We start from the raw sequence: 27228 nt of genomic DNA, 5'->3' as shown, positions 1-27228 counted from the left end.
GCTGTCCTCTGGACAGACTGTCTTGGAAATATTGGCGTGAATCCCCCTTTGAAGAGTTTTTCTTTTTCTTTCTTTCTTTCTTTTTTTTTTTTTTTTTGGCAAAATTGTATTCTTTAGAATGAATATTTTGAAGCCATTATCAGGACTGGTCATATATGAGACTGTTTGTGGATTTACCATCTGTTTTGCTGTTTGCAGCTCTAGGAATGGTGGATACTGGATTGTTTTCTGCACGTGTACTGTTAACAAACATGCATATACCCTGAGGTTACTGAAAGGAAAAAAAAAAAAAAGAACTAAAAAGGAAAGGAAATGACATGCCTGCTCCTAGATATGGCGGAGGAGGAAGTTTATTGTAGACACGTGGAAGAGCATAGCCAGAGCAGAGACATATGGGAGTGTCCAGGTGGATTTGACCAGATTGAGCTGGGCCACGTGGGGAGAGGGGGAGCAGATGGGGAAGGGGAAAGAGAGGAACCAGGTGAAGCAGCAGTTAGGGGGCCCAAAGATACAAAAAGGGTGGTAAATGGGAATAGATCTTCACCAACTCTACATCTGACAGAGGGCTAATATGCAGAATATATAAAGAACTCAAGAAATTAAACACCAACAAACCAAGTAATCCAGTTAAAAATGGGTTACAGAGCTAAACAGAATTCTCAACAGAGGAATATCGAATGGCAGAGAAACACTTAAAAGAAATGCTCAACATCCTTAGTCATTTGGGAAATGCAAATTGAAACGACCCTGAGATTTCACCTCACATCCATCAGAATGGCCAAGATGAAAAACTCAAGGGAAGATGCATGTTGGAGAGGATGTGGAGAAAGGGGAACCCTCCTCCATTGCTGTTTGGAATGTAACCTTGTACAAGCACTTTGGAAATCAATCTGGCTCTTTCTCAGAAAATTAGGAATAGTGCTACTTCTAGATCACCCCCTGTTCAAAGGAAGCCCTTTGGCTGCTCAGTCTCCAAGTGGGTTGCCTAGTAAAGGGTACAGGGGTTGCCCCTGACATGAACTCTGGTGGAGGGGGAGGTTGCAGCCTTTCCAGGCCACAGAGGAAGACAGTGCAGCCAGTCCTGATGAGACCTGATAGGCTAGGGTCAGATAGAAGGGGAGGAGGACCTCTCCTCTATCAGTGGACTAGGGGAGGGGCATAGGGGGAGAAGAACGAGAAGAAGGGGGAGATGAAGGACGGGTCTTCAGCGGGAATACAAAGTGAATAAATTGTAATAAATAAAATTAAATTAAAAAAAAGAAAAACAGGTGGGTAACCAAAATGTCTATATTATATGGGAAAAACCTCTGGGGGAAGGCCAGCCCAGCCTCAGGGCTCCCAAAGTTCAAGAGTAGAGGGTAGGGTGTGCCAGCCTTTTGTCCTGGGTTTGAAAGTTAGCAGTTATTAAGTGTAAACCTAAGAACTTTATCTGATTTATATACTGAGAAGCCCAGTGTTGCCAGTTTATCTCTCATTTCTTAGATTTATTTTTGACAATACAGAACTCTGTAATCTCCTTGGGGATTCCCCAAATCCCTTTCTTTTTCTTAATTCTATAAAGGTCAACAGTTGTCCTGAAAAATACATTCTTTTGGTCATTATGAATTAATATTGTCAGAAATATATTGTCCTTTCCAAGATGTAGTCTGAATGTTTATAATTTTAGGAAATTGTCTATGAATTATTATTTTTTCTGTTTTTACTCTGCTCCTCACATTAATTTTCTTCGAGGTTCCTATCATCTACATACTTAGTTCTCATTTGCCTACTTTCAGCATTTCCCTTTCAATATTTCTTGCAAATTTTTTTGAGTTTTAAGACTATTCTTTGTCATTTGCTTTTAATGGGTTAATTGTTTTTATTTATTGTCTAAATGTCTAGATTGTTTTCCTTTTATGTTGAATTATTTCCTGAGTTTTGGTATTTTTTTCGGTATTTAAAAAAAAATTGCATTGATATTTTGCCTGCATGTATGTCTGTGTGAGAATGCCAGAGCCTGTGGAACAGGAGTACAGTTGTGAGCTGCCATGTCGGTGCTGGGAATTGAACCTGGGTCCTCTGGAAGAGCAGCTACTGCTCTTAACTGCTGAGCAAACTCTCCAGCCCTATTTTGGGTTTTTATTATTATGATTCTATTGTTCATTTATGTCTTGTTATTTTCTCAAGATATTTTAGGTCCTTTTGAAATGACTGTCACATTTTTGTTCTGCTCTTCGGAATGTGGTTCCAGTATTCTTTTCTCATCTGTAGATGTTACTCTACTGTTCTCTCTTTTCTTACAATCACAACTTTGTATGGAATTGACCCAGACCCTGCTAACTGCTGTGACATTTTTACTTGCAATTAACTTTTAAAATCTTTTAGAGCATGGCTGGACTCAATTCAGAAAAGCCTTTTTAAACTTTACAAAGCTTTTCTCTGTTCTTTTCTGTAGTGTTAAAAAAAAATACAGTGATTTTTCTCTGAGATTTTCTAGTCTTATTCTCTCTAGTTGGATCTGAACCATCTCTTTCTTATATCTTCTGTCCAAATCCAATTCCCTGTCATTACTAGGAATCTCCTCCTCTTCGTTCTCCTCCTCCTCTTCTCTGTCAATCATCTGTAAAACTCTTTATTTTCTAATCTCTTCTCCAAACACACTTCATCTCCCTGCTGTAACTGAATACCTATCTCTCGTTTTAAAGAGTGTCTTTCCCTTTACAAGTTTTTAGTCATGATTTCTACTGAGAACAAAGATGGTCCATTGGCTTATCATTCCTTTATGTAGGCAGCATCCGGACTCATTTGTCACTCTCCTTCTCCAGTTGCAACTATTGATGACTTCAGTATCTGTGCAGAGGATCCTTCCAACATTCTGACCTCTTCTCCTTCCAGGGTCTTTTCATTATTTTAGCCATTCATTTTTTGTATTATATATTATACAGGTATTTTGAACCAACCCTTTGGTGCATCTGTATTGTATGAGAAACTTTGAAAAACCATGGAGTCTGGGGCTCTCTGTGTAGATGCAGATTTGACTGAATGTGCTAATAATTTTCAAGGGGAGTTTAATGTGCAATCAGGATTTAGAACCACTGCCCTAGAATCTATTAATCACAGCTTTCTATAATACCAATTTCTGGCAGCTTACTTACCAAGTACTACCTTTTTTTTTTTTTTTTTTTTTTTTTTTTTTTTTTTTCTATTTATAGTACCTGTTCTTCTTTTCTGTTGCTGTGATAAACAATGTGGGGAGGAAAGGGTTCATTTCCCAGGTCACAATCCATGGGGGACTTCCCCTGAGGGAAGCAGGGCGGAAACTCAAGGAGTGCTGCTTACTGGCTGGCTCTCTTGTTCCTGGTAAACTAGCTTTCCCAGGCCTGTATTTCCTAGGGATGCCTCTACCCACATGAGCCCTTCCATATCAGTCATCGGTCAAGACGACCACAGGGCAGTCTGATCTGGACAGTTCCTCACTTGAGGTTCCCTCTTCCCAGATGACTCTATGGTGTGTCAAATTGATGGTAAAACTAACTAGCACAGTAAATCTTTTACCTTATTTACCTAACATTAAATCTTTTACCTTATTGGTACTTTTATTTGGGTTTTTTTTGGAAGAGGATCTTAGCCCAGGCTAGCCTTGAGCTTTCTGTATATTTGATGACCTTGAACTTCTTATCCTCTTGTCTCCCCTTCCCAAGTGCTGGGATTATAGGAGCATACCATCACATCCACATTTATGTGGTACTGGGAATCTATCCCGGGGCTTCCTGACTACTAGGCAAATATTACCAATTTAGCTGGATTCTCAGCCTGCCATTATAGTTGTTTTCTTGAATCTATTTTCAGCCTGTTTGACCCTCGCCTTTGGTTGTTCTTACCTGGTAAAATATAATACCAGCTAGTACCAGTTCTATCTGTTTTAAGGTTGTATACTTAAAAGTAACTATTGCTAGAGCAGACTGACTTTGTTGACTTTAAGTTATTGCTTAGTCTCCAAAAACTTTAATTTAGTACTGCCCAACTCTCCTATATTACTCTGGTTCTTTTATATTCTTGTTCACTTAAATGATTATTTTTCCTTTGAACTCAGATTTCTAGCATTTCCTTTCTATCATTCCTCTTAGCACTAAGAAAAAAAAAATCTTCCTACCACCTCTGTCATTGGCAGTGTTAACTATGAATTAACCATCTTTTGTTTTTTCAAAGGCTGTTCTTTTTAGGTGTCCACTAAAGTCCATTTGCCTTCTTACTTTTCAAGGACATTGATTCTGTTTTTCTTTTCTTTTCTTTTCTTTTCTTTTCTTTTCTTTTCTTTTTTTCCCTTTCTAGACCACTGCTAAGAGCTTAAAAACATTAATTTTAAAGAAACTCTCTCTTGACCATCTTTTTCTAGCTACCATCCTTCATCTTTTCTCCTATCTTTACTAGATGTCACAGAAAGTTATCTTTATTCACTTGTCTGATATTTATCCTTTCATAGCTTTTTCCTAACTGTATAAGTAAATATATATATGTATATATATACACACACACATATATTTATAGAGTTGAGCAGTTATCACGGTTTAATTTTAGAATGTTCCTATCATCTCAGAAAATTCCCTTTAGCTTGTTCATAGTTGTCTACTGTTCCTAACCCCAGCTCTAGGCCATGTTAAACCATGAATCATGATATCCCATAGGAGTTGAAGAATGAATATGGGGGGTATGAAAAATTTGACAACAGTAAAAATATTCTGAATATACAGAAACTAAAAATGAATCAAAAGCCAACATATAATGAATTCAAGATGATTTTGGTGGGGTTTGCTTGTTGTATCACTTCTTTACAACCTTGGTTTTGAGCATACAACTTGTAGATTTTGAACATGCAACTTGGAGTGTACATGCCTTCAAGGCATGCAGCTTCAGTGAACACTGCCTCACATGTACTCGGCTACTCAGATTTGATACTGTTGTATGTTATACATTGGGGTTTTAAATTTTTTTCTGTATATATGATTTTCTGTACTCATAGAAAACAGTGGTTTAATTATGGAAAGCACAGACAATATTTTCCTATTGTCATTTTTTTAGCACATTATCAATTTAGTGCTGTATTTTAACTTAGGTTACATTGTGTTAGGATGTTGATTTATAAAATTGTTGAGTTGTTGTCTTTAAAAGATTGTTAAATCAATTTTGGTTTGGGAGAAAAAATTCCGATCAATTTCAGAAGTGGACCTTAACATACTTTTGTCATTTTATACTAAATATTTATGTAAAATGGTATTCTCAGCACCAACAGTTACAAAATAAAATATTGATAATTAAGGAAAATGCTGAAGATATTGTATATCTAGTATTATCAAGTATTCAGCCAAGATTTATTTTCATAAAACTAAACAAGCACATTCATCTGCTTAGAATACAAATTTACTTTTGTCTTTAATAAATGGTAAAATTATATGTATACCAAACAATTATCTTAAATTTACTTATGATTTATTATCATGAAGTGTTTGACTGTACAGCTACTTTAATCACTTATATATTTGGAGTTGTGTAAAGGATTTCTGGGTTGAAAAAGGATCATGAATGGAAAGTTTTAAAAACTCCGTTTTCAGCCAGGAGGTGGTGGCACATGCCTTTAATCCCAGTACTTGGGAGGCAGAGGTAGGTGAATTTCTGAGGTTGAGGCCAGCCTGGTCTACAGAGTGAGTTCTAGGACAGCCAGGGCTACACAAAGAAACTGTGTCTTAAAAAACCCAAAACCAACCCAACTCTGCTTGAGTAAACACTCATTTGCTTGTTTCTATGACTGGCCTTTGGTAGTTCTTATAAGTGGAGTTGTAATGTGCATTTTGTTTTACAAATATAATCTTTACAAATATAATCTTTTGCTCTGGCTTCTTTATCTTAACATGTTTTTTAAGATTAATTTGTGTTGATATGTATCAATATTTCATTTCATTTTCTTGCTGAATATTATTCCATTGTGTAAATGTACTATTTTGTTTATCCATTCACCAAATGGACGTTTGAATTCTTTCCAGTATTTGGCTTTTATGAATAATGCTGCTGTGGACATTCATGTGCAGTGTTAATATGGATAAATGATTTAATTTTGTTTGGGTCCATTCCTATTTTTTGGTGAGGTGAGGATTTAAATTTGTTTTTCTGTATGTTTGTAATGTAGTTGCCCTAGAATCATTTATTGAAAAGATTATCCTTTCTTCCAGTAAGTTGTTTTTATATCTTTGTTGAAAACCTGCACTTGAGGTAATATGGAGGAATCATTATCTGTGGCTGTTTTACCACCTTGAATCCTGCAAAATCCTCAGACAATCAGTTCATTGTTTTTTCCAGATAGGACTATTATAACTTCAGAATGATGGACATCCTGGCGTCTCCTAGCAGGTGCCATTTGGATGGCAATGAAGTCTGCAAACCAAGTTAAGTCTTGTGTGTTAGTGGAAACAAAGTTGCTGTTTTTCGAGGCATTTCATACCTTGGTTGAATTGCCTTTTGGGGGATGCAGTTGGGGAGAATGAAGTGGCCCCAGGAGAAAATACCAAGGCATGAGTAGTTCTTTAAGTCAACAATCTCTAATATCCTTGAGTAAACACTTTTCCCCTCAAGACAAGGCTTCTCTATGTAGGTCCGGCTGCCCTGGACTCACTTTGTAGACCAGGCAAGCCTCAAACTCACAGAGATCTGCCTGCCTCTGTGTCCCTGAGTGCTGGGATTAACAGGCTGAGCCACTGAGCCCGCTGAGTAAACTTTCTTTTTGTTACTGCTTTTGGATGGCTTCCAGAGTATTGAAAAGTCAGCCCTCTCTACTTTGAATTGTTCCAGTCAGGCTTCCTTCCTCTGTATTTTCACTGAAATGGCTTATCATGGTCATCAGTGGCTTTCACGTTGTTCAGTCAGTGGTCCGTGTTAGACGTTGTTTTGCTTGACCTGTTTAGTACATTTGCTTACCGTGCTGGCTAGTTGTATGTCAGCTTGGCACACATTAGTGTTACCTGAAAGGAGTGAACCTCAACTGAGAAAATGCCTCCAGAGGGTTTGTCTTGCAGGACGTTTATTTATCCGGTGACTGGTGGTAGAGGCCCACTGCAGACACCAGCTGCAAGTGTAATGGTTGGCCAGTCTTAATATTTGGTCAGCGGATTACTAATTTGAGAGTCCTTCTCTTCTTGGGTTTGATAATTGATGAGAACAATTCAGGAGTCAAGAAAGCAGGGTACTTCAGCAGTTGTGTTACGGCAGCAGCAAGGATTTAAACCAGAATTGAAAGAAAAGGCGGAGAGAGAGAGAGAGAGCGGAGAGATTTCCACATGGGAAGTTGGCATAATCTTTTCCCTGGGGAGTCAGGGCAAATCTTCTCTCATGGGGATGTTTAACAGCATACCCAGAGTCGCCTACCCTTACCTCAGGATCGAGTGTTAGGTGAGATCTCATTCTGTGGGCATAACTGAATTGTTGGTCATGAACTGATCTTAGTCTCTAGCTTTTTCTTCTTCTGCTGCTCAGGTTGGTATCTCTTGGCTCAGAGCCTCAGCCGCCAGTCACGTAGTTGGTCTGGTGTAGCCAGACCTATGTGGAATCATATCAATATCATAAACTATCTAGGAGGTACTGTTAGAAAGATACTTGAATCACTCAGGAAATTACCAGGATTTAGTGACTGCCTTCCAGGAACTAGGGGACAGAAGCCAACCAAATTATTACCCAGAATCACCTCTCTTTTATTTCTTTTTTCTTTTAGCATTACTATTTCTTTCATTAATCCTTGGTAATTTTGATCATGAGATATTTTTCAGCATTTTGAATTTAACTCCTCTAGACGGGATCTCATGTTCTAACTTAGTCATCCTTTATCGATAACCCCACAATTGATTAATAATCCCCACAATTTCAGTTTTGTGCATCTTACTCTCCAACTACTACTTGTTTCTTTCCATCTTTCTCCTTCTAACCCCTGATTTACAGTCCTTTAACCCTCCTGGCATTTCTAATCCATTGTTTCTACTGCAGTTTTATACTGTCGGTAGCCTCTCTGCCTTTCTTAGTCATTTTAAACCAATCTTAATGATCCCAGCATGCAACCCTTGACAATATTTCCTTCTTCAAAGAGGAACTTTGTTGCTGTTATTTCTTAGCAGGGCTGGGTGTTAAAACCAGGGCCTTGTACATATAGGGAAAGTTCTGCACTATTGAGTTATACACCCAGCTCTCAAATTTCCATTCTTGATTCATTGTCCTTACAGAGCCAAAACTGCATTCCTGCTAAATCCAGCTTTCCACTTTTTTCCATGCCTGCACCTATGAAGCTTAATGTGGTTAGTGAGAAGCATACAACATTACTGATTGGTTTTATTTTAAATTCATGACCACAAACCTCACGTGAGATCTTAATCCTTCCAGGCAGTCGTGTTATATATTGTACAGGAGTAGGGGGGACAATTTTTTTTGTAGTTTTTTCTTTCACCTTCCACTTCTAATATTTTCAATTCTTTTTCTTAACTAATGCTTTTTCTTCATTCTTTATTGAAGAAGTTGAAGAGAAGTCTTTTAGGAGCCACTTTTAGGTGTCGACTAGCATTTACATCTATACATGGTGAAAATGTACACATACTTCTTCCTTTAGGTAACCTTTTATTTGTGTAGTAGACACTGTCTCCTGATGTATATTGAAGAATGCTACTTTGGCCAGGTGTGGGGTGCATGTGCCTATAATGCCAGCACTCAGGAGATCTACATAGTAAGTTTTAGGACATCCACTGCTATGTAGAGAGACCCTGTCTCAAAAAACAAACAAACCAATAACTAGATACATAAAATAAAAAGGAATTCAATTTTAGCAATTCTTTATTTTTTAATTAACTCATTCTCATCAAACATGCCATTTCTTTCAAGTTAAAAGACAAGATTCTTTTGACCTCACTTGCCTTTTCAGCTTCTACCCAGTTTCTATATTTAAAAAATTTCTTATTTTGTGTGTATAGTGTATATGTACACGTGTGCTCGTGTGCAAGAGACTAGATGCACATATACGTGTCTGCATGTTCGTCAAAACTCAAGATAATTTATTCAGTAGGTTATAATCTTTTTTTGTAACTTACAGTGCTCTAGTTGTTTCCTGTTGAATCAATGGGATAGCTCAAGTTGGTTGTCTATTATATATACCCTGACTATTATTTTCAGCACTTCTCTGCTTTCTAGAACATGATGCTCTAGGCTCAGCTACATTCCCTGTCCTGTTTTATAATTTGATGTTTCTCTATAGAACCATAGATTTCTTCTTTTCTTTTTTAATTGAGATATGACTTAAAAGCAATAAAATGTAAATAATGTAAGGTTCACTTTAATGAAATTTCACAATTGTATATACCATCTATCTTAGAATTTCTTTTGCTGTGAAAGAGCACCCTGACCAAGAAGCAAGTTGTGAAGGAAAGGGTTTATTTGGCTTACACTTCTCTATCACTGTTTGTCATTGAAGGAAGTCAGGACAGGAATTCAAGCAGGGCAGGAGCCTGGGGTCAGGAGCTGATGCAGAGGCCATGGAGGGTGCTGCTTATTGGTTTGCTACTCATGGCTTGCTCAGCCTGTTTTCTTATAGAACCCAGGACCAGCCCAGGGATGGCACCACTCACAATAGGCTGGGCCCTCTCCCATTAATTACCAAGATGATGGCTTGATTTTATTGAGACATTTTCTCAGTTGAGGTTTCCTCCTTTCAGATAACTCCATTGTGTCAAGGTGACATAAAAGTAGCTGCTACCCAATCTGTGTGGTTGTTACTTCAGACATGATAAAGGACATATTTATCTTTGAAGAAAGTTTTGTCATGCTTTATTTTATGCAGTTGTCTCTTTCCCTTCCAACACTAGCCCCCCGTTTATTTTAACTGCCTTTTGACTTTGCCTAGTCTTTTACTTTATGTACATGAATTATAATAGAAGTATTATTTAGTTTGGTTTCTGTATCAATTTTGTGTCCAGTTATGAAAGAGTACTATCTACTAATTTGAATAGGGAACATTTAGTATAATGAATTAATAATTATAAAAGAAAATTGTAGTAATGTGATTGGTTAGAATATAAAGATATAAGGAGAAACCGTCACTCCTATACTCCTGACCCCTGGTTGATATCACTCTTGCCATGGTAAATTATACTGGTGTTTATGAAAACTGTTCCAATATGAAGCCACCAGAGAGAAGATGCTGACTGTTGGGCACTCTCGCTGCTGTGCAATACTGGAGCGAGAGACTGGAGATGCAGCACAGACTGTAGCACTTTATGTTAGAGAAGTTGTCTGTGCTGGACACCAGAGAAGCCATGCTCTGGGACTCACAAGCAAGACCATTTTCCCCACAAGATCTTGCTCATGTCTGTTCACATGAAGTTTACCAGTGCATCATCTGGCAAAGAAAATTCATCTACAGGTCCCAGGTCTATTTTCAGAACAAATAAAAATGAATGAACTTGAAAATAACAGGCAATAAGGTAATTATTAGTTTCAGTCATATTTTATCTTATTAAGCCTCCCTGAGTTTCAGTTGTACCTTAGGAGTTTTATGAGAGAATGGTAAAAACGAAGGTAAATCCATCGGTCTAGTGAGGTTGCACAAGTCTGTTTTACTTATTTATTTGGGACTTTATTCTAGTTGTAGTTTATTTTAGCTTACCGTTGATTTCAGATGTTTTGAGGTGGTTGGGGCTTTTTCAGCAGAAGGGCTTGCTTTGTATCTGCTCTGGTAGGTTTCCAGCACTCTCTTTTGGTGTTATAGCTGAGTCCCTTTACAGGCTGGACAGCAATGTTTTTTGATTTACCCACCTTGAATTATTTCTTTAAAAATCAGCATGCCTTTAATTGCAGCACTTGGGAGGCAGAGGCAGGTGGATCGCTGTGAATACGAGGCCGTCCCAGTTCACAAAACAAGTCCCAGACATCCAGGGTTACCCTGAGAAACCTTTTCTTGAACCCCCCCCCAAATTAGCATATACATTTATATTTTGTTATTTCATCTTATGCTGAAAAGGCAGTACACACTTTTTATTTTGTCGTTTTTAGCAATGTGTTGTTGGAATTATATTACTTTGTAAGGATCTTTATTCTCTTTCTTTTTTGCAGTTATATGATATGTAGGTCTTGGTCAGTTCAGTGTCCAGTATGTTGCAGTGGAAGATTATTTGTAATAGCTGGGCCTGATGGCTCAGATTTTTAAACCCAACCACTTGGGAGATTTGAGTCAGGAAGATCTTAAATCCAAGGCCTACCTGTGCTACCGAGTGAATTCTAAGCATCTAGGCAGCTTGATAGGAATCTGTCTCAAAAATTAAATAAAGTAAAATATATAGGTTTGGTATATAGCCCAGTGATAGGGTATATAAATAAGGCCCTGGGTACAATATCCACTGCTATACTATGGAAAGGTTTTCTTACACTCTTTCATTTTCTTCTTCATTTATTTGTCTTTTTTTCAAAACTCTCACATTTTCAGACACTCACAGTTTCCTGAGTCTGCCCTCTGGATTTAACTTTATCATTATAACTTCTATTTTGACAATATTTCCTTTATTTTTGTTTTCTAAAGTTTGACTATTCAGCATATATATATATATACATATACATAGTTATGTGTGTATATATATGTGTGTGTGTATGTATATATGTATTTTTTATTTTTTGAGATAAATTAACTGTGTTATCTAAGTGGGGCTAGAATTGTGCCACTTTATCTGGCTTGAATATGCTTTAAACATTATTTATTTATTTACTTCTATTTCACATGTGAGTGTTTTGTCTGAATATATCCATCTGCACTGTGTGTTTGCAGGTGCCTGTGGAAGCCAGAAGAGGGCTGCAGATCCCCTGCAACTAGAGTTAGTGACCGTAGGGTGTTCTTGTGCCAGGCGTCTTTCTGTGCAGTGGTATAAATATAAATGTAAATGTAAGTGTAAATATAAATGCATGTTTTGTCTTTTATACATAAAGGGATCATATTATATGCATTTTTTAACCTAGTATGTCTCAGCCTTTTTTTCGTGGCTGTGTGTGTAGCCCTGTTGTCACTGTTTTGTCAGTTTGAACTCAGCAATGCTCGCAGTGAGCATGATTGTATACTTGTTACTACATGTATGCCTCTTTTTAAGAATAGCTTTCTAAAACGTCAGAGAGTATCTATATTTAAACTTTTGAGAGATATGACTGGATTCACCGTTTCTATGAATCACCATTCCAGTGCACATGGCTACCGGTTGCATAAGCTTCTACTCGTCTCTTCATTCTCGCTTATTGCAGATAATATGGATTTTGATTTTTGTCAGTCCAGTGAATCATTTAAATTGACTTTTTCCCTACTTTCAGAGAAGTTGAGTGTATAACCATGTGTGTGAAATCATTTGTGTTTTCTTGCTTGGATGCTTTGCTTATATTTTTATGTTACTGATTTTTATTGATTTGTAAGAGTTCTTTATATAACTCAAACAGTCTGTCATTTTGGTTACAGGTATTTTCTCCTGATCACTTAATTTGCTTGATATTTAATTAGGGTGTGGCATCTTTTGTTTTATGGGCTTTGCAATTTTTATGCATTAAGTAATTTTTTTCCTTCAAGGCTTTTGGAATTTGAATCTTGACTTTAGGAAGCTCTTTTATTCTGGATTTTAAAATATTCTGTTCTCCCTACTCCCAATGCCTACATAATATTGTTCTTTAACTTTAAAGCAAATTTCATGAACTGTCAAAGTAGTTTTTAGTGATCTTCATTTTATTCCCCTTGACAGTTTTTACTATTTGAATATTTTACCAGAAGAATATCTAGAAGAATCATTTTAATGTTGTTAATACATATGAAGATTATCAGAAAAGTTGATAAAGTAGCATTTTAATAACTCTTGGAAAAGGCATACAAAAGGAGGAAGACTGGGATAATTTGTAAAAGAAAAGATTGAAGGGCGGTACTAATTCTTAGGTGTTAGGAGATGAGTTATAAGTATGGGGGTGTGGAGTTTGTTTGTTTTGTTTTGAGGCAGGGTTTCTCTGGGTAATCCTGGCAGTTCCGAAACTCACCTGTAGACCAGGCTGGTCCCTGCCTCCGGAGTGCTGGGACTAAAGGTGTGTGCCGCCACTGCCCAGGGGGGCATGGGGTTTAATATGTAAATGGGTTAGCAAAATTCTATACTTAAAACTTTAGTCTCCTCTCTCTTTTTTTAAATACTTGATTTTATTTTCCAACTTTGTTTTGATTTGCCTATTTTAGTTCATGTTATATTCACTACTTTTTTTTTCCTCATCCAGAAAATTATTTTGGTAATCTCTCTCGACATCCTTTTGTAATTTATTTTATTACTTTAAGGTCAGAGATAACTACCACTTCCTCCTCCTCCTTTCTAACTTTTACTTATTCATGACCTGATCAACCTCCATTTAAAATTTTACTCTAGGACTGGAGAGACAGACAGCTCAGCATAAGAACCCGGGTTGTTCTCCCAAGAACCTGGTCCTGATGCCCAGCACCCACCTGGCAGCTCACAGCCGTCTATTACTTCATTCTCAGGAGATCAGCACGCTTTTTTGGCCTCCACAGGCACTACCTATTTGTAGAACTTACATACGTGTGGGCAAAACACCCATTCACAGAAAATAAAAATAAGTCAATCTAAAATAATTTCACATTTCAAGAGTTCACAGTTCTACTTGTATTTACTCTCCCAACCTATCTTCCTTATTTGAACCTTTATCTTTCATTAAATTCATAACAGCTGTTTTAAATTCATACAATTCATGCCTCAACATTTGATATTGTAGCTTACATGGGGTGTAAGCGGACTGTAAATATTAGTGAGTGATCATTTAAGCTGTCGTGTTCCCTTTCCACTTCACCAAGAACATCCTTCATGGTTAAAACCGCTCCTTCTTTGATCCTCCACCTACAGGGTTTTTACCGCAATTCTATTACCTGTTTTTAATAATTGAGTTTTACATGTGTTAACATCATCCTTTTACTGATAATTTGACACTGCCAATGTTAACACCTACTAAATGATACGGAATGTTCTAGAGAATAAACGCCTGTTTTGAACTAGTTGTTGGATCTTTTTCCCAGACGTTTACACGTTCAGTTAGGATTTGCTCAGCCTCATGTAACGGAAATCTAAATGCACGGGTTTATCAAATAGGATAGTTTTCTTTTGGTAATAGGAAATCTGTATGTATTGGCAGTTCTCCAATGCCATCAAGGGCATAGGATCCTCTATATTTCTTTACCATCTTTGTTTTTTGTTGTTGTGTGTTTTTGTTTTTGTTTTTGTTTTTGTTTTTCTTTCAAGACAGGGTCTTTCTGTGTAACCCTGGCTGTCCTGGAACTCGCTTTGTAGACCAAGGTTGGCCTCGAACGCACAGAGATCTGCCTGCCTCTGCCTCCCAAGCACTGACATCAAAGGCGTGCGCCACCACACCCGCTTTACCATCTTTCACAGTGGTTCTTCCCCTAAGGTAGCAAGGTGGTTGCTGTGTCCGCAGACTTTTCCTTAAAGGCCGTGGTCACAGACTCTGTGATTTTAACTGGGCCACATGTTTGGCCATAGGCTGCAGGGGAGTTGGAGAAGCCGTTATTTTAGTTACTGTACTTCCTTGTCCAAAACTAGTGTTTATCTAATATGGAAGAGAATAGAATTTTGGCTGGATAAGCTATTAGCAGATCATAGGGAATCACATGTTTTTGTTCTTTGAAACAGCCTTACATGTGAGTATGTTTACCAAGGAGAAACTGAGAATTGGGCTAAGTCCTGTACAGCCTCACAGCAAGTCATTGGTAGGGACAGAGGTGTGAGCGCAGGCTAACCTGTCCAAAGCCTATCCTGCCTATGCTCAGTTGTTTACATAATTTTGTTCACCTTGGGTGTTCTTTAAGTAAATATTTTGAATGAGTACTTGTAGAAATATTTTAATTAATTGTGATGATCTTTTAGACTAGTGTGTTCATATTTAAAGTAAGTTTCTAATAACTACAGTCTTTTCATATAATAATTTTGCTCAATGAGAGTAATTTTTCTTGGAAGATAAGGAACAAATATCTGGGAAGTCAGACGACTGTGTTTTTCTGGATGTCTTAGATGAAGACTTTCTGTATGAATCTTATCACACAGTCATCCCCTCCTGGAGTCAAGAGAGCTCATCTTTTGTACCTCTGTTTTAATCAGTCATTGGCTGAGAGCCTTCCACAGTATCCACAGGGAGGACAGGGAGACATGAAACTTTCCGGGGAAGGTGATTCCACCAGCAAAGGGCGGCTCTCAGAAGTGAGGAGCAGCTCTAAGTCATTGGCAGTCCAGTTTTTTGAACCTTAAATAGTTTTAGTTAATACGTGAGAAGCCACTGCTTAAAGTATATTGTGAACAGTTTTGCTTGATTGTCTTGGGGGTTGCTTGTCTTGTGTTTGAGACAGGGTCTACCTGCCTCTGTCTCAAGTGCTGCAGTGCAAGGTGTGCACCACATACCCAATTAGCATTTTGCTGTGATTGCTTTTATATTATATCTGGCTCTGAATGTTTTCATCTGTCTATATCATTTTTTATTTATTTCAAAGTAAAATGTACTCATTGGTATGCTCTTGCTAAACATTTAAGCATAAAATCATTAGCGTTCAAATTCTGTTTATTTTGTTCTTTTGAGGTAATTTACATACAATATGTAAGTCTGCAGTAAATACCGCTGAGTTGTGACGCATTCATCTTTGCGTTCCCAATTCCATCAGATGAAGATTATCACATTAAAGTATTATTATAGGATTACTATTTCCAGACAAAAGATATCCTAGAAACTTTAATTTCATTTACCCTACTTGTGCCTTTTAGGTTGTCACCATTTTAAGTCTGCCTGTGTTTTATTTAGTGTGGTGCTGGGATTGAGTCTGGGGCCTTCTGTATCCCGGGAAGCTCTGTACCACTGATATGCGTCCCCAGCCTTTTAAAGTTGTTTTTTTTTTTTTTTTTTTTCAATGCAGTTTATTCAGGAACATTGAACAATCCTCAGACCCCGGGAAAAGCCAGCCCACAGCTTAAATAGCCTCTGGGTAGCCAACCCAGGCGTGCCACGGGGGCAATGCAGATAGGTCCACATACATGGAAGCAAGCCAGATCCTCGGCCTTAGCCAAATGTGGAGTTGTTCGTGACAGAGAGCACTCAAAGTTGTCAAGCATTTGAGATGGATACTATTTTGCAGTTCATATGTACCAACATGTTAACTTGTTCTGTGACTCTTCTTGCACATCTGATTTTTAAGTATTATTTTCCTATTGGAAGAATTCTTTTTTTTTTTTTTTTGGTATTTCTGCTAGTCATTAATTGTTTGGTTTGCTTTTTTAAATTAATTTTTATTTCATTTTCAAATAATTTTAAAATCTAGATAGGTTTTTTTAAACATTTATTTTTATTGTGTGAGTATATGGGCATGCTTGTGCAAAGGGCAGAGGGCAGCTAGAGGTGGTGGGTTGTCTTTTTGTCATGTAAGTTCTAGGAATGGAAGTCAGGTCATTAGCCTTGGTGGCAGGTGCCTGTAGAGGCTGAACCATCCCCCTGCCTGAGGAAAGACTTCTTGATTAGCACCTACTTTCAGTCACAATCTTTTTTTTTTTAAACAACGTTTTTACTTAATCTTCATCAAACAATGCAGAGTTTAGTCAGAATCTTTAAGATGTCTTCCATTGTCTTCTGCCTTTAATTCTGTTTTAAGTCATCTCAGTCTGCTGATTGATGCTATTTTTAAATATACAGCATTTTGTTTAGCTCTTTCAGATATTTCTTTCTGTTAGCACTTATTCAAATGGTGTTTTTGTTTTGTTTGTTCTACAGCCATAGCTTCATATATCTGATTAGTTAGAAATTTCTTCCTTCTTATCACTTCAAATATAACTTTTTTCTAATTCTCTGATGCTTTTTGAATTTTCAGTTATGTACATGCTACACCTTTTCAGTGGGTTGCATATGACGCTAATAATCTTTTCCACATTTTCCAGCCTCTGATATTTTCTGTTGATAAAAGTTCTTCATGTTTGTGCAGTTTCCTTCACCAGACACACAAAAACTGGTAACACTTTAGAGAATTTTTGCAAAAAAGAATAGCCAGGCTTCAGGCTTAGTAGTTGGACCACGAAGGAATATAGAGACAGGCTTTGTTTACTTTTGGATATAATATGCACAAGAATATTGTTATAATTCTTTAGTACAAAGAGAAGAAAAGCTTTGCAGACAACAAAAGGAAGATGAGTTTTTAATCAGAGTCTTTGCAACAAGTACTAGGGGATGTGATGAAAAGCACAATTGGGTTTTCTTTTGACCCAGAGCAGTGTAGAGAAGCGGCTCAAGTCTTCAGAGTTGGAATAATTCTGGCTCGTTGATAGGAAGTGTGTAGTTTTGTAAATTGTGTGTGTGTGTGTGTGTGTGTGTGTGTATAGGGGAGGGAATGAGGGAGGAAGTAGAAATAGAGGAGGAAGAGGAGACAGGGAAGTTGTTCCAGAATTAGTGGGTTGAGTGAAGTGTAGGAAGTATTCATAGCTACCTAATTATTTCTGTGAATCTTCAGTGCTGTTGTCACTAGAAACTTTGAGAAGTCTATTCATGGTTGCCATATGATACTTGGGAAATCGGGATCCCTTATTGAGATTATTAGTCTTATTAATAACTTTATGTTTTTGTTTTTTGGGTTTTTGAGACAGGGTTTCTCTGTGTAGCCTTGACTGTCCTGCACTCACCTTGTAGACCAGGCTGGCCTCAAACTCACAGAGATCTACCTGCCTCTGCCTCTCTGAGTGCTGGGATGACAGGCGTGTGCCACCATGCAGAGTTTAATAAGAAAATTTAAGAATGCCTTCACATGGAAGCTTAAGGGTAGTTTTATTAGACTTTCAAAGAAAACCCCCAGAGTAAACAAGCTGTAAATCCTCGTGGCTCCCTGAGGAAGAGAGTGGAGGTGAGAGGGCAGAAAAAGCCATGTAGTTTGAATTAAGCTAGTGTGCAGGTCAGTCACAGGGTGGACAAGAAGCCATATGGTGAGGAGGGGAGCTTTAGAGGAAGAATGAAGCCCAACATGCCAAGAAAAGCATACTTAGGTTCTGGCTGGCATTGGAAAGAGAAAGAAAGAAGAAAAAGGAAAAGGTAGAGCTATATACACAGTTAATTGCTGGTATGTCTTAAAAATTAAACTTACAAGTATTTTTAATGGAAAAATGTGTTGTTAAACTTACTCTTCCTTTTTTTTTGTAGTTTTATATTAAAAGAGCACAATCATGTTTCGGAATAGTCTCAAGATGCTTCTTACTGGTGGGAAATCAAGTCGGAAAAACAGGTCAAGTGGTAAGTGACTGCCCTGCACTTATTCTGCGTGATATTTTAGAAGTACAGGCCATCTTAGGGATCTGAACTAATGCTATCACACTTAGGAGTTTTATTAAGCACTTTATTAGGTTTATTAGGAAGGTTTACATTCTTATAGACTGCCTTATTCTTTATTAGAACATAGGAATGCTTGAATACTTGTCAGCAACAGTCTGTTAAAGGAAATCTTTGTGAGGGAAAAGTACTTATTTCTATTTTATGAGAGGATGTTCTGGACATCTGTTTATTAAAAACTCTAGAGCTATGTTTTATTTTTAAATTTAACATAGGAATTTATTATACTTATAGATACTCTTAGTGGAAGAAATCATTAAAAATAGGAACTGTCCCACAGATTTATACAGAAAGATCTAATTATAGGCTCCATGGTACACCATGTAATTGAAGCATTCTGGAGGCTGACGTAGCAGGATCATGAGTTTAAGACTGGCTGGTCTTGACTCCCTAGTGAGTTAGTCTTAGCTCAGCATTGGCTACAGGGAAAGATATAGTCTCAAAAAGAATTGAGTTGTTTTTTTTTTGTTTTGTTTTTTTTTTCAAGCAAAATAAGAATACTTAATTAGAATATCAGAAATAAAAGAGATTATTTAAAAATATGTATTATATCATTGGTTTTTCAGACTTAGAGCATATATTTTATTTTTTATTAATTAATTTACTTTACATCCCCGATCAGAGCTTCCCCTCTCGTCTCTCCTCCCAGTCTCTCCCTCTCACCTTCCATCTCCCCATAAACCCTTTCTTTTCTCCTCAGAGAAGGGGAGGCGCCTCCTCCCCTGGATATCAGCTCCCCTTGGCATATCAAGTTGTAGTAGGACTGGGCTTGTCTTATTTTATTGAGGCTAGACAAGGGAACCCAGTTAGGGGAAAGGAATCCAAAGGCAGCCACAGAGTCAAAGACAGCTTCTGCTCCTGCTGTTGGAGGTACCACTTGAGGACCAAGCTGTGCATCTGTTACATATGTGTAGGGGGCCTGATTCTGTCCCATGCATGCTCTCTGGTTGTTGGTTCAGTCTCAGTGAGCCCCTGTGGGCCCAGGTTAGTTGATTCTGTAGGTTTTCTTGTGGTGTCCTTGACCTCTCTGTCTCTTTCCATCCTTCCTCCTTGTCTTCCACAACATTCCCTGAGCTCCACCTAATGTTTGGCTGTGGACCTCTGCATCTGTTTCTGCTGGGTAAAGCCACTTAGATGACAGTTATGTTAGGCTCCTGTCTGCAAGCATAGCAGAATATTATTAATAGTTTCAGGGCTTGGCTCTCTCCCATGGGGTGGGTCTCAAGTTAGGCCAGTCCTTGGTTGGCCATTCCCTCGATCTCGATCTCTGTTCCCTCTTTTTCCCTGCACCTCTTCTAGGCAGAAAAAAAAAATATCGGTTGGAGGTTTGTGGCTGGGTTGGTGTCCCCATTCCTCCATTGGAAGTCTTGCCTGGTTACAGGAATTGGCCATTACAGGTTCCATATCCCCTATTGCTAGGAGTCTTAGTCACCCTCTAAAGATTCCTGAGAGTTTCCATTGTCCTAGGTTTCTAGTTCATCCTAGAGCTGCCCTGTATCAATTCCAGTTCTTTCTCCTACTGCCATCCTCCCACTTGATCCCTCTTCCCCTCCCCACACTCTCTCCCACTCAGTTTCCCCCCTCCCTCCATGCTCATGTCTATTTTATTTTCTCTTCTCAGTGAGATTCAGGCATCCTCCTTGGGGTCCTCCTTGTTACTTAGCTTTGTTGGGGTTGTGGATTGTAGTATGGTTATCCTGTACTTTATGGCTAATCTCTACTTATGAGTACATACCATGTGTGTCTTTCTGAGTCTGGGCTATCTAACTCAGGATGATCTTTGCTAGTTCCATCCATTTGCCTGCAAATTTCATGATGCCATTATTTTTAATAGCTAAATAGTATTCCATTTTGTAAATGTACCACTTTTTTTTTCCATTCTTCGGTTGAGGGGCATCTGGGTTGTTTCTAGTTTCTGCCTATTACAAATAAAGCTTCTATGAACATATTTGAACAAGTCCCTTGTGGTATAGTGGAGTATCTTTTGGGTGTATGCTCATGAGTGGTATAGCTGGTCTTGAGGTAGAACTATTCCCAATTTTCTGAGAAACCCCCAAATTGTTTTCTAAAATGGTTGTACAAGTTTGCACTCCCACCAGCAATGGAGGAGGGTTCCCCTTGTTTCACATCCTTGCGAGCATGAGCTGTCATTTGAGTTTTTAATGTTAGCCATAGAATCTCAGGATTGTTTTTATTTGTGTTTCCCTGATGACTAAGGACATTGAACATTTCTTTTAAGTGTTTCTCGGTCATTAGATTTTTTGTTGTTGTTGTTGAGAATTCTCTTTTTAGGTCTGTATCTAATTTTTAAATTGGATTATTTGGTTTGTTGCTGTCTAATTTCTTGAGTTCTTTATATGTTTGGATATCAGCCCTTTGTTAGATGTTGGGTTGGTGAAGATCTTTTCCTGTTTTGTAGACTGCTGTGTTGTCCTTTTGACGGTGTCCTTTGTTTTACAGAAGCTTTTCAGTTTCATGAGTCCCATTTAATTGTTGATCTTAGAGCCTGAGCTGTTGATGTTCTGTTCAGAAAGTTGTCTCCTGTGCTAGTGAGTTAAAGGCTCTTCCCCACTTTTTCTTCTATCAGATTTAGTGTATCTAGTTTAATGTTAAGGTCTTTGATCCACTTGGACTTTTGTTTGGTGCAGGGTGTAAATATGAATCCAGTTGCATTCTTCTACATGGAGACATCTGGTTAGACTAGCACCATTTGTCGAAGATGCTTTCTTTTTTCCATTGTAGGATTTTGCCTTTCTTTCCTTTTTTTTTTTTTTTGTCAAAAATTAAGTGTCCATAGGTATATGCATTTACTTCTGGTTCTTCAGTTTGATTCCATTAATCAACCTGTCTGTTTTTATGCCAATATCATGCAGTTTTTATTACCATGACTCTGTAGTACAGCTTGAGATCAGAGATGATGACACCTCCAGAAAGGGGAGGGTTTTTACCTTGTTGTCCCTGGTGCTGTCAGGCCTCTGGGATTCTAGGCAGAGCTGTGGGCCTGGAAATGGAGTTCAGGGCATAGCTCACAGCTTCTGGGCTTGCCCCATCGGGACCTGGCAGGCAGGAGGTTGGGTGGGAGGGGTCTCATTTGGTTGTCCCTGGTGCCACAGGCCTCTAGGAGTGCAGGCAGAGCTGAGGGCTGGGAAATGCAAATTGAGTATTTTTGTAAGTGCTAAAGTTTATTAAGGTTTTTGTTGTTATAGTTGTATGTATGTTCAGTTTTTTTATTTTTAAAGAATGGGAGAGTAATTCAGGCTTTTTAGGTAAAAAAAAATTGGGGGGAGATAGTATTGAACATAAATGCATATGATTTGTTGCTGTTAATAGAGGATATTAGACTTTTTTTGTACTTTTTATAGTGTTTTCAACCTGATTTCTCTTTAGTTTATGAATTTACATTGGTAGTATATTCATTATTGAGTGATAACGAATTTCAAGTGTAATTTGCATTGAAACTTCTTGATTTTCATATAGTTACACTTACTAATTTACAAATACTTGTTGGTTTCCTTATTATTCTTATTTTGAGAGAAACTTCTACACCAACTAAAGAAAAACATATTTTCAGTTTGCGGACATCAGTGTTGTGGCTGCAGGGTATTTCAGCTCTTTGGTAGACATTGGCTGGATAGTTTCCATTCAGCCAAACTAACTCTATCTGGAGCAAGCACAAGCAAGTTACCTTCCACTTTTGCTGCCAATTCTAAATTTCATTACCCTCAACTTCTTCCTGGTACTTCTAACTACTGGAATTTCCTACACTGTCTTCTCAGGTTTATTTGCTAGAACAGCTCATACATAAGAAAATTTTTCTAGATGTTCTCACAATCATGAACGTGACCCTAAAATTCATAACAGTTGAGTTAAGGAGTAAATAAACTGTTTTCTCTGACTTGCTCTTTTCCCCAACTTTTATTGAGAAGGGCTGTGTACTAAAGACTAAGCTCAGCTTTGCACATGCTGGGCAAGCACTCTACCATTGAGCCTTGTTTCCAGCTCAATTTTTAGGAAGAACTACTAGAAACATAGTTTAGTAGGACCTGACCTGTCCTAATTTCTATACTCTTTATGTTTTCTCCGTAATCATGACACTGACCTTGTCTGGGATAGAACTGCCATTTATACTTGAGTCACTTTAAAACAAAATCATACTCTGCCATCAGAGTTGCACTTATATTTCACTCTGGCTTACAGTGATCATTCTTTCATTTATTTACTTTCTTATATATTATGTATACAGTGTTCTGTCTGCATGTACACCAGCACACCAGAAGAGGGCACCAGATCTCATTATTATAGATGGTCATGCGCCACCATGTAGTTGCTGGGAATTGAACCCAGGACCTCTATAAGAGCAGCCAGTGCTCTTAACCTCTGAGCCATCTCTCCAGCCCCAGAATCTTAACTTCTTCTTTTTTTTTTTTTTTTTTTTTTTAGATTTTATTTAATCAGCACTCTGCCTGCATGTATGCAGGCACGCCAGAAGAGGGCACTAGATCTCATTATAGATGGTTGTGAGCCACCATGTGGGTGGTGGGAATTGAACTCAGGACCTCTGGAAAAGCAGCCAGTGCTCTTAACCCCTGAGCCATCTCTCCAGCCCCTACAGTGATCATTCTTTTGCCTACTCTACTAGAGTGTTTATTACCTGTCTTCCCAATGTGAAGTCCAGGGAAATACTTTGCCTTGTTTCATAAGCTTTCGGAAGTGCTTCCCTGCTATAGTTTGCTGTCCTTCTCCCAGCATCCCTTAGTTCCTACCTGCTGCAGGACGTGGCTAGCATACCCCCTCTACCCTGAACTTTCCAGCCCAGGGGCAGGGGCTTCTTTCCCTCCTCCTTCACTATATAATCCAGACATTTTGCTTCTCCTCTCTTGTCTCCCTTACTCTCCCTTCTTTCTGCATTTCCTCTCTCTTCCTCTCCCTCTTCTCCCCCCCACCCATGTACTGCCCCTCCCTCTTCCTCTGCATGGCAGCCAAGAGCTGCCTCCAATAAACCAGCATTTATATACTTTCAGTTGTCTTGCATTAGCTTATTTTGGCAACTTCAAGCATGTTTATCACAGTTTAGTTATCCCAAGGATCAGAAATGCATGTATGCTTCTTGTTACTCCTGCTGTTTACACTGTCTCTACATTTTATTTACTCGTCTGTATTTCCGTTTCACTGGAAGAGAATGTAAGGAGGTCATGTGGCCAGAACCGTCTTCAGTAAAGCATGTGTTGGATAACAGCCCCTTACATTCACAAGTGTCCTGTGTGTCACAAGCAAAGATAGCTCTGACATGTGTTGCCTTGTTTCAATTTATAGCGAATAACACTCCATTTTATGGGTGAGAGGTAGAACCTTTAGCTTAACATTATCTGGCTAGTGGCTGTGGGGATATGTGTAGCCCAGTGATAGTGCATGTGTTTAGCACACAGGTGAAATCGTCTTTAAATAAGAAACCAATATTGGGCTGTGTTGTTTTGTATTTCTTTAATTGCCTTTGACTTTATTTCATGTAACTCTTTTTTTAAATATTTTTTTTAATTTTTAAATAATCTTATACATTCACTTATATCCCAGCTGTAGCCCTCTCCCTCTTTCCTCCCCAATCCTCCCCTCCCTCCCTCATCTCCTCCCTGCCCCCTTCCGAGTCCACTTAGAGGGGGTGTCCTCCTCTTTTTCCGTCTGGCCCTAGCTTATCAGGTATCTTCAGGATGGTTGCAATGTCCTTATCTGTGGCCTAGCAAGGCTGCTTCTCCCTCAGGGGGGAGGGGAAGGTCATGAGTTCATGTCTGAAACAATTCCTGTCCCCCTTACTAGGGAACCCACTTGAATACTGAGCTACCATTCATGTAACTCTTTTTGCCTCCCTTCACTCTTTTTGAGACATGTGCCTTCTCCACTTAGTCTTTTATACTTGCTGCTCCTTATTTTAGTTAGGTCCCTTTCTTCATTAAGGCCATAACTCAAATGTCATCTTCTCATAGAGGTCTTTGCTGATCATCAGCTCTAACACTGTCCCCTTTTCCCATTCCTCTTTATTGCTGGACCCTTCCCCCCTCTCATTTTTTTTGAGACAGGGTTTCTCCGTGTAGCCTTGGCTGACCTGGACTCACTTTGTAGACCAAGCTGGCCTTGAACTCACAGTGATCTGCCTGTCTCTGCTTCCCAGAGTACTGGGATTACAGGCGTGCACCACCTGGCCCTTTGTCTTTATTGTCTTTGTAGTAGCTGTTACTTATTTTTTTTTTTACATCGTATATATGTCTTATTTTTTCTGCTTTGTTATTTGTCTTTACTTTAGGAACATACATTTTATGATGAATTTTTTTTTATCTTTCTCTCTTTTTTTTGCATTCTCTATCTTTCTTGGGGATTGCTTGATGCACTAGAATTACTGGGTGTTGACAAATGTGAGCGCTGTGAGAACTGTGAGCTCTGATTTAAAGAGCTGACATGGTGACAAGGTAAAGGGACAAGGGGCATGACAACACAGGGCAGGGAGGTTGTGCCATGTTGTGTGACTTTAGTCTGCTTCCACCCAGCTTTTGGGAATAGCACTACCTCAAGATCCAGCTACACTAATCCTAGGCATGTACCCAAAAGATGTCCCACCATTCAGTAAGGACATTTGCTCAACTATGTTCATAGCAGCTTTATTTGTAATAGCAAGGAAACAACCTGGATGTCCCTCAACGGAGGAATAGATACAGAAACTGTGGTACATCTACACAATGGAATACTACTCAGCTATTAAAAACAAGGAAATCGTGAAATTGGCAGGCAAATAGATGGAACTAGAAAAGATCATCCTTAGTGAGGTAACCCAGAAACAGAAAGACAGGAATGGTATACACTTACTTATAAGCAGATATTAGCCATATAGTATAGGATAGACATCTACAGATCTAAAGAAGCTAAATACTAAGGAGGATCCTAGGAAGGATGCTCAAATCTTATTCAGAATGGCAAACAGGAATAGATACCAGAAGTGGTGGAAGAGAGGAAACAGGATGGGAGTTTCTTTTTCTTTTTCAACAGGGTTTTACTACGTAGTCCTAAGTGGCTTGGAACTTGCTAAATAGACCAGGCTAGACTTGAATTGCCACTTAGTGCTGGTACTAAAAGGCATGCACCACCATGCCTGGCCAGTTCATTTTGTTTTCAACTGTTGTGTCCTGTTTGTCACATAGCAGGCACTTAGTAATGTTTGTTTTATGAGTGAATAACATTTTAAAGAAAGTAACTGTGTTGCCAGCATTACAGTGGCACACAGCTGTAACTACAGCTATTCTGAAGGCTGAGGCAGGGGATGTTAGCCTAGCCATTACAGACTAGCCTGGGCAGCGTATCAAAACATGTCTACAAAGAAAGAAACAAAGGATCACAGGGATCTCACTGCTACTGTGATGATAAAAAGGCTAAAGAAGTGACTGTAGGAATATAGAGGTAGAGGGTATGTGATGAGGTGATCAAGTGCGGTTACTACAGTGGCTGGGAAGTGAAAAGAATGAGGAAATTTTTTTTTGTGTGTGTGTGTGTGGAGTTTCTGGCTGGAGACTGGATAGTTTCTGCATTGCATTGTTTCAGGCCCATTTAATACATCATGACTATCTGTTTAGTGGTTTGCTATCTAGAAACATGTACTAAATTTTCTTTCCCGTATTATTACCTTCATTTCCTGGGATCATTTAAAATGTATCCTTATTATAACATGAGGATTACTTTTCCTTAGGACTCTAATAAAACAGTTTGATACTATAAGTTTTTAGTGGCACACTGTAATATTTTAGCCTAAAGATTTTTTCACTGTCTACTGTTATAGATTGTTACTTATAGAGTTTATAGTTTCTATCATACTGATTGTAAAGGAAGACAGAGAAAACTGTAGAGTTTATGCTATCAACACAAGCCTTTTTTTTGTGACTCATTTTAAAAATAATTTAAAGGAAATGAATTTCCATTCATAGTACTTTCTCCCCATCCTCAGCTTTTATAAGGCACTTGAGATTAACATAATGATTTTTTTAGTGCTAATGGAAGTTCTTTGATAAAGCTTTCATAAATGACCAATGCAAACATATATTTATTGTTTTTAAGGGTTGAATGAATTACCTTGTAGCCAGGCTGGTCTCAGACTTGTACCAGTACTCTCCTCAGTCTCCCAGCTGTTGCAGTTACATAAAGATGTGTATCACCAAACTCAGCAAGTATTTTTTTTTTAATATTTTAAGATTGAGTGTTATTAGAGTAAAACACATTCCTGTTAAGATCCAATTACTAAGTGTGACTCTAGGCAAGGTACTTTAAAACCAAAGCTGCTTTGCCAATTGTAAGCGGTCACACCGTTTTCTGTGTCATCCTTTCCTGTGCCAGTTAGAGTGATTGCTTGCCACTTAATAGGTGTATTGCAGTGAGTGACTGCTGGCAGTTTCAGAGGGCTGTTCTGTGTTGGTCCTCAGCCAGAGGCAGGCAGCTGGCCCCGTTTCCTCTCACTAGAGTTGCATTACATATGTCTTGACACTAAAGCAGGGAAAGCTTTCTGATGAAGAAGTCAGTGTGCTCCATCCCTCTGTCATTTTAAAGAGAAAGGACTTTACCTGACCCCAGACTTTCATTTACTTATTTATTTATTTTCCTATTCTAGTTTGGCCCATCTCAGAGCAGGATGGCACTTTTAAGGATTAGCAAGGGTGCCTTGCTAAATGTTCCTCAGTAAAAAGCAAAAATTTGAAAAAGATGAAATTAAGCCATTTAAACTGATATAATTGGGCATTATTGCTGAAGATCAGTTAACAATCAACTCAT

The 27228-nt window shown here is 38.4% G+C and overlaps 1 protein-coding gene across 8 annotated transcripts in view; it reads left to right on the top strand.

Moving 5' to 3' along the window:
• The window catches only part of Tanc2 (tetratricopeptide repeat, ankyrin repeat and coiled-coil containing 2), a 304530-nt gene that overhangs the window by 12240 nt on the left and 265062 nt on the right, over positions 1-27228 (top strand). For 7 of the 8 annotated variants that reach the window (XM_060386550.1, XM_060386548.1, XM_060386546.1 and 4 more), the window contains exon 2: positions 18244-18333. In XM_060386550.1, the coding sequence (XP_060242533.1) occupies positions 18267-18333 (67 nt within the window). In that variant the 5' untranslated portion in view covers positions 18244-18266. Of the gene's footprint in view, positions 1-11910; positions 11930-18243; positions 18334-27228 lie in introns of those variants that run through there. The other variant, XM_060386543.1, reaches the window with a different exon arrangement.

The sequence above is a fragment of the Meriones unguiculatus genome, chromosome 7, assembly GCF_030254825.1.
Source record: "Meriones unguiculatus strain TT.TT164.6M chromosome 7, Bangor_MerUng_6.1, whole genome shotgun sequence".
Classification (NCBI taxonomy): domain Eukaryota; kingdom Metazoa; phylum Chordata; class Mammalia; order Rodentia; family Muridae; genus Meriones; species Meriones unguiculatus.
Note: the sequence above shows the minus strand (reverse complement) of the source record. Positions and strands in the feature narration are given on the sequence as shown.